General features: G+C 39.7%; 1 protein-coding gene across 4 annotated transcripts in view; it reads left to right on the top strand.

Moving 5' to 3' along the window:
• Positions 1-12,189, top strand: part of Adgb (androglobin) — a 129,321-nt gene that overhangs the window by 22,206 nt on the left and 94,926 nt on the right. For all 4 annotated transcript variants that reach the window (XM_021175285.1, XM_021175286.1, XM_021175284.1 and 1 more), the window contains exons 2-5: positions 878-1,022; positions 4,824-4,916; positions 7,515-7,586; positions 8,303-8,512. In XM_021175285.1, coding sequence (XP_021030944.1) covers positions 878-1,022; positions 4,824-4,916; positions 7,515-7,586; positions 8,303-8,512 — 520 coding nt within the window. The remainder of the gene's footprint in view (positions 1-877; positions 1,023-4,823; positions 4,917-7,514; positions 7,587-8,302; positions 8,513-12,189) is intronic.

The following is a 12,189-nucleotide window of genomic DNA, read 5'->3' as shown; positions in this document are numbered from 1 at the left end:
ACTCTGGGGTGAGAGTTCTGGTGGTCAGTAATTTTCCTCTTTCAACACCCTCACACAGACACACGTGCAGGCAAAACACCAATGCACATGGAATAAAAATAAATAAATTGTATTATAAAAACTGAAAAGCTTTAAAATCAAAATTCACAAATTTGAAATTCCAAATTATTGATGTTAGTTAAATAAAATGTATAACAGAAAATGGATATTATGAAATCATTATGCTATCATAATATAATAATATATACTATATATTAATATATTGTAATATGATGCATATTATATTGTGCAATAATTAAAATACTAGATAAGCATTTGTGGACACAGCACGTACATAAGAATGGGTGGAATATATAGTATACATATGAGTTTTTAAAAAGGAAAAAAATCAGTTTCCCATTGATCTAATGGTGGTAAACAGTGTGGTGATTACGGGAAGAGCTTTTTATTCAGCATTGTTTTAAATCAAAATGATGAGCATTTATTACTTTTACATATAGAAAAACCAAAATCATGTTTGTGGGACTAATCCAAAACCTATTATTCTTGTAAGAAAAATTTCATGAGCATGAGTTATATTTTAATTATTTTATGTTTATATGAAACTAGGCAGTATTCTATTCACACCAATTTTTGAGTGTTCTATATTAGTCAGTGGGGGCAAATGTTTAAAATTTGTTTTTGAAATGTTAAAACTGCTTTGTGGTGCTTTCTGTGTCTAGAATTGTCAGGTGTCAGTGGTCTTACTGACAAGTGTACCCAATACACTCTCTGTCAATATCATTCAGTTTATGCTATGCAATTAATTCACTATTTTATCTCAGTAGTTTAATTAAGAGTCTCAACTCACCTTTTCAAGTCTCTACCATTTTGGCAGCAATGTGCCACCGGGTTCTTCTGAACAGAAGAAGGGAAAGTTCCCGATCTGGCCAGAGTGGAGCGAGGCGGACATAAATGCTGAAAAGTGGGATGCAGGCAAAGGCGGGAAGGAGAAGGACAAGACCGCTAAGAGCCCCATCTTTGTAAGTAGGCGTGGCTGAGGCTGCCGATGAGCGACTGCGGGTTTTGCAGTCATGGAGTGAGGCCAGGGTCTTGCCCACACTAGACAAGTTCTGTCCACCAGTTGTATCCGGGGCTCATTAATAATGAGATATGGTTGTTAATAGGAGTTTACACTCCTCCCTCTCTCTGATCTCCATTCCAAAAGGAAACCTTTTCTTTCCCCTTGATCCTCTCCCCTATTACACTACCTCTTCATTTCCCTAACCATTGTTATCCTGGGAAAATGTCTGGGAAGAAACATGATAGTATCCTCATCATCATACAAGGAAAACTGAAAGACAAATTAGCAACTGTTTGGGCAATGGGAACTGGTTCGGACAAATGGGAAAAGACTCTTGGTATCTACTTTGGCATCTGATGTTCAGCCTTTGACTGGCATGAGATGCTATAAAAAGAAACAGAGAGTTGGCTAATGTTCCATTTTCTCTGTTTTCCTCCCATCTTCCAAACAGATTTGTGTTTTAACAACATAGATACATCCTAGAGTCTGATCAGCAAGTGGTTTTTTACTATGTCTGTATAGACACCCTGAGCTCCTAAAGAACTTTTTTTTTATGTCACTGCCAGTTTTTAAAGCACCTTTGCCCTCCCCTCCTTAAAGTTTCTTCACATTTTGTATTGACTCATCAGATTGCCACATAGCTCCATTGCTTAACTGTGGATTTGCCCAATCTAGCCTACTGCTGTAAAATCTGAACGGTAGCCGTGTCAACAGAGACGCATAGCCACACACAAGCAAACGCCAGATCCCCACGAGCTGCTAAGCATTATAATATCTCATCTTCATTTGAACTTAAAGGGTTCACAGACCTTTTGAGTCTTAAAGGTCCAGTCATTTTAGGTAGGGTGCTAAGAATGCTTTGCCTAACACATTGCTAATTTAGCCATTAAAGTGTTAACAAAGTAATTAATTACCTTGATTAAATATAATTTGTGCTCTGGTCACTGATAACCACTTACAAATGGAAATTGAGACTCCTCCGTGGAAGTCTCATCAAGGAGCAAACAAACTTATGATCAGCAAGTGATGGCCAACAGAAAATGAACCCAAAGACATCTTTAGAGGATCTTTTTCTTACAATGCCCTGTGAGGGAGGGCCTTTTCTCTTTTTTAACTTATTTAAATTATTTTTTATACACACACACACACACACACACACACACACACACTCTTTTCTCTTTTTACCCTACAGATCCTTTGCATATGTATTATGGCTTTCAGTTTAGTGTTTTTTATGGGATTCCTAGGTGTGCAAACAAATGGGTATGTTTCTTCTGCCTTCTGTTCTGTTTGTCTAATTCTGATGTTGTTTTACTTGTTATATTATATTATACTTCATTTAAATATTATCCCTTAGAAGAATGCTTGCTTTGTAATGAGAGAGAGAACCTGGGATCCAGATAGGAAGTGGGGGGAAACTTACAATAAAAGAAAAAAATAAAAGAGTTAGAAAAATTATTTTCAATAGAAGAAAAACATAAAAGAATAATAAAATATGGGGGAGATGGCATGTGGCCTAGACAGAACCTTGATTGGAGATTGTTCCTGGGTTAGGGATCGATGGATTGGTGTGTATTTTGACGTCTCCTTTCATCTCTAGGGTACCATCTGGCACAGACCCTTGCAGGCCCAGTGCATGCTGCTTCAGTCTCTCTTGAGTTCATAGGACGTTTGTTCACACAGACTTAGAAGTCCTTGTTTTCTTGGTGTCTTCCATCCCTTTCTGGCTCTTATACTCTCACTGTCTCCTCTTCCTCAGGGTTCCCTGAGCCCTGAGGGCTAGGATTTAATGGAGGCTTCCTATTTAGGGCTGAGTGTTCCAGGTCTCTCACCACTGGCATAGTGTCTGGCTGTGGATTTCTGTATTTCTTCCCATCTGCTTCAGGATAAAGTTTCTCTGATGATGGCTAAGGCAGGCACTAATCTATAAGTATAGCAGAATATTATTAGGAGTCATTTCATTGTCTTTTTTTTTTTTTAAGAACACTAGTATTTAGTTTTATACTAGGCCCTGGACTATCTAGTCTTGGGGTTTTGTCAGATATTAAAATGGTTACACCAGTGAGTACATGAATTATTTATTTTAGCTAGTCGATATAAAAGACACAACATCCTGGTATTTTTAGTACCAGCTGTAAGGCTAGATTGAGCAGGTCTAGACAGATTTGAACTTACATCCCACTCCTTTGTTACTTGCTATTTGAGTCTCTCCTGGACTGCCTTTTTCTCCATCAACCTGTCCTTAGGATTTCCTTCTCCTGGCCACGGGCTCTCATGGCACCTCCTCCTCTCTCTGTCTTTCTCCTTCTCCTTCTGGCCTCTCCTGAGACCCCTCACTCAATCTTCAAGTTCTACCATTCTCTCTTTACTGACCAATTACATCTAGCAGGTTTGCCTTTATAAGGTACTTTGTCATTTCCCCTTGTAGCTTTTAATATTCATTATTTGTTCTGTTCATTTAATGTTTCTACTATGTTTGGAGGAGACTTTCTTTTCTGGTCCAGTCGATTTGATGCTTTTTATGTTTCTTGTAGCTTTTAGGTATCTCCTTTTTAGGTTAGGCAAATTATCTTCTCTAAGTTTTTGAAAATATTTTCTGTAGATCAGGGTTTCTTCTCCTTCCTTTACTCATTATATCCTTAGAATTGATCTTTTCATAATGTCTCCGATTTTCTGGATGTTTTCTGCCAGGAAATTTTTTAGATTTAACCTTTGCTTTGACCTTGATATCCATTTCTTCTATGGTGTCTTCAATGCCTGAGATTCTCTCTTCCATCTTTTGTACTCTGTTGGTGAGGCTTGCCTCTGAAGTTCCCGTTTGAGTTCCTAAATTCTTTATTTTCAGTTTCCCTAGTATGAGTTTTCTTTATTAATTCTGTTTCTACTTTGGGTGTTAATTTCTTCATTTCCTTCTACTATTTGTGTGTGGATAGACTTTATTAAGGAATTTAATTGTTTTGTTTCCTTTTTAAGGATCTTTATCATATTCATAAACTGTATTTTAAGATCACCCTCTTGTGCTTCAACTATGTTACAATACTCGGAGCTTACTGTTGTAGAGTGCCTGAGCTCAGTGGAGATTGTGTTCTTATGCTAGTATCTAGGCATATGGGTTTGGGAATATTGTAATTCTAAATGCAGATATCTGGTCTTTTCTTTTTTGTGTAGATGTTTTACTCCTTGGTTTCTATTGCATTCTCTGGTTATTAGAAGTGTTTGGTGGATGGGTGTTGCCTGATACGTAATTCTTCTGGGGTTCTGGTAGATATGGCCAATAGGGTTACAAATGTGTTTCTACATCTGTATTGGAAGCTGACATTTAGGGATGGGATGGCTTAGTGACCCACAGGAGGAAGGGGAGCAGAATGCTTCACCGGAATCTCCTTACTTCCTTGGGAATGGGGACAGAGAGTGAGCAGACGCCAAATCACGTGGTCTGCTGCAAAGCTGGGGATGAGACTTAGGAGTTGTATTTGGAGGCCTGAGAGGGGAAGATCTGCAGTTAGCCTAGTTGTTTTCCTGGCCACTCTGAATTTCAGCATTTAAATATTCCACTGGATGTTTCTGAAGACAAATCTCTCTCTCTCTCTCTCTCTCTCTCTCTCTCTCTCTCTCTCTCTCTCACACACACACACACAATTCTACAAATACTGCTATTTTGATCTAATATTTATATTAGTTGGTTGTTATTAAGATTGGATTTTTATTGTAATAAAGCCACATGGAAAAAGTTCAATTTACGTTTTTCTTTTCCATCTAGCACTTTTTCGAAGACCCTGAGGGAAAGATTGAATTACCACAGTCGTTGAAAGTATTCTCCTGGAAACGTCCGCAAGATTTTATATTTAGCAGAGTAAGAGCTATTTTCACTAGTGAATGAACTATATATTACCTACAAGGGTGGAATATCTCATTGACCAAAGTTTTCCGTCTTCAAGTACTTTACATGTTTTCCCCATAGTTTACAGCAAAAGTAACTGCCTTTTGGCCTCTAACTCAGAAGTTAATATTTATCAGTACATTTTAATTCCTTTATTGATGGGACTATGAAGATGCTTGGTTGATTGGGTGCTTTCTGTGCAAGCATGAGAACATGAGTTCAATCCCTGAACCCCTTTAAAAAGCCAGATGTGGCAGCATATGCTTGTAAACACAGCACTGGAGATGGATATACATGCTAACCTCTGGGACTCACTAGCCAAGCAGCCTACCTGAATTAGTGAATTTCAGGTGAAAATAAAAACCCTGACTCAAAACCCAGAGTAGACAGTGACTGAGGAAGACACACAAGGCTGCCCTCTGGCCTCTTCATGTACCACGTACATGTCACAGCACACATACACAAACTCACACTTGCAAACACACACACACACATACACACACACAGAGAATAATAACAAATCTTGTACAGATGTCAAGGAGATCATTGTATTTTTATCTACAGCCTTGAGTTTTTCACTGTCTATACAAAATGCCAAGTGATAGCCAAAAATATTACTCAAAATCATTCACTATTTCTGACTGGCAGATTTTGCCTCTCAGCCTGAAATCACAGGACATGAACGACTGTTTCCTCTAATGCTTACTGGCATTAATTTTCCAGTCCAAGAGGTTTGCACATGAGTTCCCATCTTCCAGGCATCCTCCCAGCATCTTCTGAAGCTCATCTTCATTTCTAGACTCCATACTTAGCCACTGGAGTCATGTATCTGTGCAGACACCTCTAGTTTAAACAGCTCTCACACACCTCAAGACTTTAGCTGCTCTAGTCTAACATCTTAATAGCCACATTAATTTGAGTGTATTTCTTGTCCCTAGGGTTTTAATTATCACTAATGCTTTTTCCCTTGCTGAATTTCTTACTGTTTTCATTGAATGCCTAGAACACCAGTAGGGTAAAGTAATTAGTACCAGTCAAATAGTTGTAATGGAGCCGGTTCTTTCTGTGCATTTGTAGTCTATTGAGTCTCTGTTTCCACACAAAGTAGTTTTTGTTTTTCTAAGTGTTAGCCTCCATCAGAGTTGGTACTAATGCCGGAAAATGCAATTCAGTCCTCTTGCTACTTGGAAAAGGCTGTATCTATGTTCACAGTGATTTGCTAAAACAACAGTGCCTTTTGAATGCTTCCTTGTAAGACATTTCAAATTAGACCATTATGCACAAAACATGCTTCTAAATCAATTTCAATATCAGGCAACATTGACATGAATATAAATCTCCACTGACTGCATAATGCACTTGAAAGTGATAGGATTTTTAATAATTCTTGGTCTGCTCACTGTAAATTAATCATTGATGCCCCCGACACAAATGGTTCTACAAATTGAATCAATAGGTGTTTTGTGAATGATCTCTACTTTTTAGTAAACCTCAGGGCTAAGAGTTAAGTTTGCATTAAAAATAAATTCAGTCTTCACTGAGAACCTCCCCACCCACAACAGATATCATCAGCTGTACACTGCTACCTGTCCTCTGTAAAAGTTTTTCCTAGATGGATGATCTTAGAATGGAGTGGCACAGAACATCTAGAAGGGAAAATCTAACTAAGAAAAATCTCTAGAATAGCATTTTAAGATATGTCATACATACTCACAATCAGAATCATTAAATATACTCATAAGTAAGGATAAAACAATGACAAAAAATATCTCATAAAACCAAGACTTTATATGAGATTTGGTCCATGACACCTCCCTTCCTTCCAACTATGTCATGAAACTAACCTCTCCCTCTCTCTCTCTTTTTTTTTTTTAAATTGCAACATTAGACCCTTTCCTTACCTCTCTTCAAACACTTTCATATACTTCTCTTGTTGAGTGTTGCTATGTGCTTATATATGTATACACATGCATATATAATGCACAGACATATATTCCTCAGTATAACCTGCTGAGTCTGAATAGTGCTACTCCTATGTATGCTTTTCAGTGAAATAGTTTAAGAAAGGACAGGTTGCCCTGCCCCACCCTTGGGAGTCACATTTGCCTGTTAACAAATGGCTGTTCACTACACTTGATAGCAGGGTTTATATTTTTACAATACCAGAAAGGGCCCTGGTTCCCTGCTGAGATGGGGTCCTGGTAAGTACACTTGGTTTGATTCCTCTGTAGGGATGGCCTTGCTGATGTTTTACAAGATCAAAGGTTACATAGTAAAAGCCCTTCACCTGGTGTGATATAACCTCAGCCTTTGACTTTAAAGACCCTAATCCTACTCTTTCTGGCAGCTGAGAGTTTTCCCAGGTACTAGCTTGTTTTCCTGTAGCCCCCTAGAAGACTTAATGCACTCTTCATTGGCTCAGTAAAGTGTGGTGATGTGTGCAACATTCTGGAGTGGATTATACTATTCAGGACTTTTGGTATTCGATAAATAATTGGTGTGCTTTTCCCTGGGGAAGGCTATTTCTCTCATGAAACTGTCTCTTTCTTTTTTTTTTTTATATAATTTCAGACTCCTGTAGTTGTGAAAAATGAAATCACATTTGACTTATTTTCACCAAATGAACATTTACTCTGCAGTGAGGTAGGTAGGGCCACAGGGCCCACTGTCCCCACTGAGGAATGGCTTTTTGCCAGTCTTTGTAAACAGCTCCTGGGCAGCCATTGGCATTCACCCTTGTTTACCTTTGAGTCATGGTACAATTGACATGGTACAATTGAATGGGTGTTTTGTTTTGTTTTGTTTTGTTTGATTTTTTTCCCAAACATCTTTGAAGTGTAACTGTCAATTGAAAATTGTATCTACTTATGTATTTATGGTACATATTTTAGTGATTCAATATGCATACATATAGAATGAACTATTTATTCATCAAATTAAGAACGTTTGCTTACTTACCATTTTAGCTTACTTGTTCTAAAAATTCTTAGTGTTCTCTGAAGCAGTTAGCTGTCTCCCACCCCAACATAGATGTGCGTATGCATGGTCGATGAATATATGAGTATATGTATATGTCTATGTATATAAACATACACACATGCACACCCTCTGCTAACTCAAAGTCAGTATCAAGACAATATTTTTAGGTCTTTTAAATTTATGTTATTTCATCATACCACAAAAAGAAAAATCAAGGCCTATTTTTTTTCTGTAATTCAGAAATCGAAATGATGACTATACTGTGTGTAAAATTTATCATCACTCTTAGAAACATACTTTTATCATATTTCACTTAAAATGGCAGTATCCTTTTTAAAATAACCTATCAATACTAGTGGCTTTTGCTGTTTTTCATTTAGCTTATGAGATGGATCATCAGCGAAATCTATGCTGTGTGGAAGATATTCAATGGTGGGATTCTGAGCAATTACCATAAGGGAAATTTGGGGGAGCTTCCTATTCTGCCCTGGAAACCCTGGGAACACATATACTCTCTCTGCAAGGCCGTGAAGGGTCACGTGCCTTTGTTCAACAGCTACGGGAAGTATGTCGTCAAGCTTTACTGGATGGTAAGTCATTCACACTGCTGTGCATTGGAATTCATTTACCCTTCCTATAAAAGAAGCCAGAATAAAAGAAATCACTGTATTTAGATCTCTCAGGCAACCTTGGATTTTCTTTAGGAAGGTTAGCCACCTATGGGAGATTTCTAGGAGTATGGCTGGGCAGCCAGACTAAAGGTGGAGTTCCATGATTTCCAGCAATTCTTAGTGGTCTCATCCAAAGAGCACCTTGCAGGGGTGCTGTTCACAGGTAAACACTGAAACTCAGCGATTTCCATATAGGTTATTTTTGTCAGCATGTGAGAGATTGGTGGCTACTTGGTTTTCCAGTTGATAAAAATCAGCTGTCTCTCAGCTGGGGAAAGAACTTCTACCACTTTTGAAGCAGCCTTCAGCTAGGAGGGCTCCATCCACAACTGCATGTGTGTGCATTATTATTTTTAGTAAAGAATTTAAGTAAATTCTGTGGGAGAAGGTGTACTCTCCCCACCTCTGCTTTCTTGTCTCCTTCCAGACACAAACCTATGCTTTTTGTTTTTCGTTTTGAAAGTTCTTCTCCAGTTCTGATGCACTACTCATATATGTCTATCTGTTGCTTGAACCTGGGAAGCCCTAGAAAACATGCTCCTAAAAATACCCTTGGCTCCCTTTCGCTGTCGTCATGGTCTGCTGCAGATGCGGTTTTGCCCTCCTTGGATGGTCCTCCTCTTCATTCTCTCTCCTCTTCTGTCATGCTTTCTTTCACTGTAGTGCAATTTCATTATCTGGTCTTGTCACCGAAATCCTTTCCTCCTTTGCATGGGTCTCTCAGAGCCTTTTTCTTTGTAACTTCTTAGAGGCAACACATGTCCTCAAGGCCTTTAATGTTTAAAATTATGATTTTTTTTTAAAGACTGTCTTTAGTGACACATGCCAGAAATCTTCCAAACTCAAGAGGCAAAGGCCTGAAGTTCAAGCCCTTTCTGGGCCACAGAATAGGTTCAAGGCTAGGGTGGGGAATTTAATGAGACACTTTCTCAAAATAAAAAGTAAAACAAAGAGAAGGACCCAGTCAAGCATGGGTGCTAAACTGTAGATGCTTGCCTAGTGGGAAAGTTCTAGGTCCATTCCTGCCAGTCTCCAGGACTAGGACATTAAGTAATTTTTGATTTTCACACCAGAATATCATTTATCAGGAAAATGTTCACATTATGTTCAGCCTGGATTTTCAGCTAGTTGTACAAAGTTCTTTGACATTCGTCAGAGAGCAGAGGTATTGAGTCACCACACTGGAAGAGTGCATAGAGCACAGAGCTTGATTTCCCTTCTGCCTGGCTATGATGACAGAATACAGGGACACAGAGCATCTTTCCAAGCACCTTATGATTTCCATATTGCTTTGACTCGAAATTCAGCTATTGCTTCCCACTTGAGGTACAGAATGTGGTGGCCAGCCTCCCTCTGTCTCTGCGCTCTCATCTGCCTCTAGTAAACAGGTACTACATACACCAAGACCAATCATTTATTCCAGTTGTTATCAGTGTAGTTATGTGAAAAATGGTTTCTGTTTTTATTTCTCACTGATCTTTATATTTTCATTCACATTATTATCTAAACTTAAAGTTTCTAGAACTGTGGAGTGCAGCAAAATGCTTGGGAACTTCACACCTGTTTCCCATGCCCTTTCCCCAGCACTTCCTTGACCTCTTGAACCCACCCAGGAGAAGAGGCTGTAATATTGTTTTGCTTTCTGCTGTGTCATTTTTGAGACCAGGTCTCATGTGCACTGGCTGGCCATGAACTCATATTGTAGGATGGTCTTGAACCGTCCTGTTCTCACCTCATATCTGAGGGAATCAGCCCTCAAGCAACACTTACAATCCTCCTTTTTAAATAGATTCTGCATGTTGCTCCACTAATTCAATGTAGTGAACAATGCTTTTAAGACATCAAACAATGGCAATGGAGAAATCTTCTTCTATTCCTCGGTTACTGTGTCCCCCAAGAAAATACTATGCTATTATTATTATTTCATATTCACGTAGTAGGCAAATTCATGGACTATTAACATGTTTAAGATAGAGTTCTTTTTAATTCTAGCATATTTAGAAAACCACAGTCATGATTCATATATATCTTTCCTATTTATTTATTTATTTATTCATTCATTCATTCATTCATTCATTTATTCTTTCATTCACTTTACATCCCAGTCATGGCCCTTCCTTCTCAGTCCCTCCCAACCCCCCATACCTTCCCCACTCCTCTTCTCCTCTCAGAAGATAGAGGCCCCTTCTGGGTATTCCTCTATCCTGGCACTGCAGGATTAGGCACATAATCTCCTACCGACCTCAGTTAGGGGAACTGGATCCACAGGCTAGCAACAGAGTCGGAAACAGCCCCTGCTCTAGTTGTTGGGGGACCCACATGAAGACCAAGCTGAAGGGGGCTAGATACAGCCTATACATGCTCTTTGGTTGGTGGTTGGTGGTTCAGACTCTGGGAGCCCCCTAAGAATCCAGGTTAGTTGACTATGTTGGTCTTCCTGCATAGTCCCTATCCCCTCTAGGTCCCTCAATCCATCTGCCAACTCTTCCACAAGACTCCCCAAGCTTTGTCTAATATTTGGTTATGGGTCTGTGGCATTTGTTTGAGTCAGCTGCTTGGTGGAGCTGTTATGGAACTGCCAGAGGACAGTTATGCTAGGTGCCTGCCTGCAAGAATAACACAGTACTGTTCATAATATCAGGGATTGGTTCTTGCCCGTGGGATGGATTTAAAGTTGGTTGGCCATTCCCTCAGTCTCTGCTCCATCTTTTTCTCTACATATCTTGTAGGCAGGATTTTGGGTTGAAGGTTTTGTGGGTGGATTGGTGTCCTTATCCCTGCACATGTGAATCCTCAATATCTCCCATTACTAGGAGTCTCACCTAGAGTTAATCCCATAGACTCTTTGGAGCCTCCTCTGACCCAGGTCTTTAGCACATACAAGAGATGCCTCCCCCCCCCACTAATTTCTATTCTCTTTCCCCCACTCTTCCTACATGTGACTCCTCTTCTACATTCCTCTCCTCATTTTCTCTACCACCCAGTTTCCTCTTTCCATTCACCTCTGATGTTTTATTTCCCTGTCTGAGTGAGATTCAGGCATCTTCCTTTGAGCTCTCCCTTTTAGTTTGTGGGGCACTGGGCTATGCAAAGACAGTCTGGTTTCCAGTCAAGTTGAGGACTGAAATTCGGGACCCGGTGGTGATAATTCACCTATATGGGACAGAAGGATTTCTTTCGTGTCTCCTGGAACCCTGGCTCCTGTCGAAGTTATCGCCCCCACAGCCCTCACAGTAGAAACATGGCTAGTTGTCATGTAGGCAATGTCCCAAGCTTCTGACCTTCAGGCTAAATGCCTCCCCAGTTACCTAGCAACAGCACACCATAAGAGGGACTGTTTGGCCCCTCCTCACTCTCTTGCTCTCTTACTTCTCTTACTCCCCTTACTTTCCTCTCTCCTCTCCACTCTCCTCTCTCTTCTTCTCTCTCCCTCTTCCTCTCTAGCCTTTCTTCTCTCTCCCCATTTCCCCTTTCTCTCCTCTTGGCCATGGCCAGTCTCTCTTTCTCTCTCTCTCTCTCTCTCTCTCTCTCTCTCTCTCTCTCTCTATCTCTCTCCACCTTTTCTCTTTCTCCCTGCCTTTCTATAATAAAGCTCT

The sequence above is a fragment of the Mus caroli genome, chromosome 10 (genome assembly GCF_900094665.2).
Source record: "Mus caroli chromosome 10, CAROLI_EIJ_v1.1, whole genome shotgun sequence".
NCBI lineage: Eukaryota > Metazoa > Chordata > Mammalia > Rodentia > Muridae > Mus > Mus caroli.
Note: the sequence above shows the minus strand (reverse complement) of the source record. Positions and strands in the feature narration are given on the sequence as shown.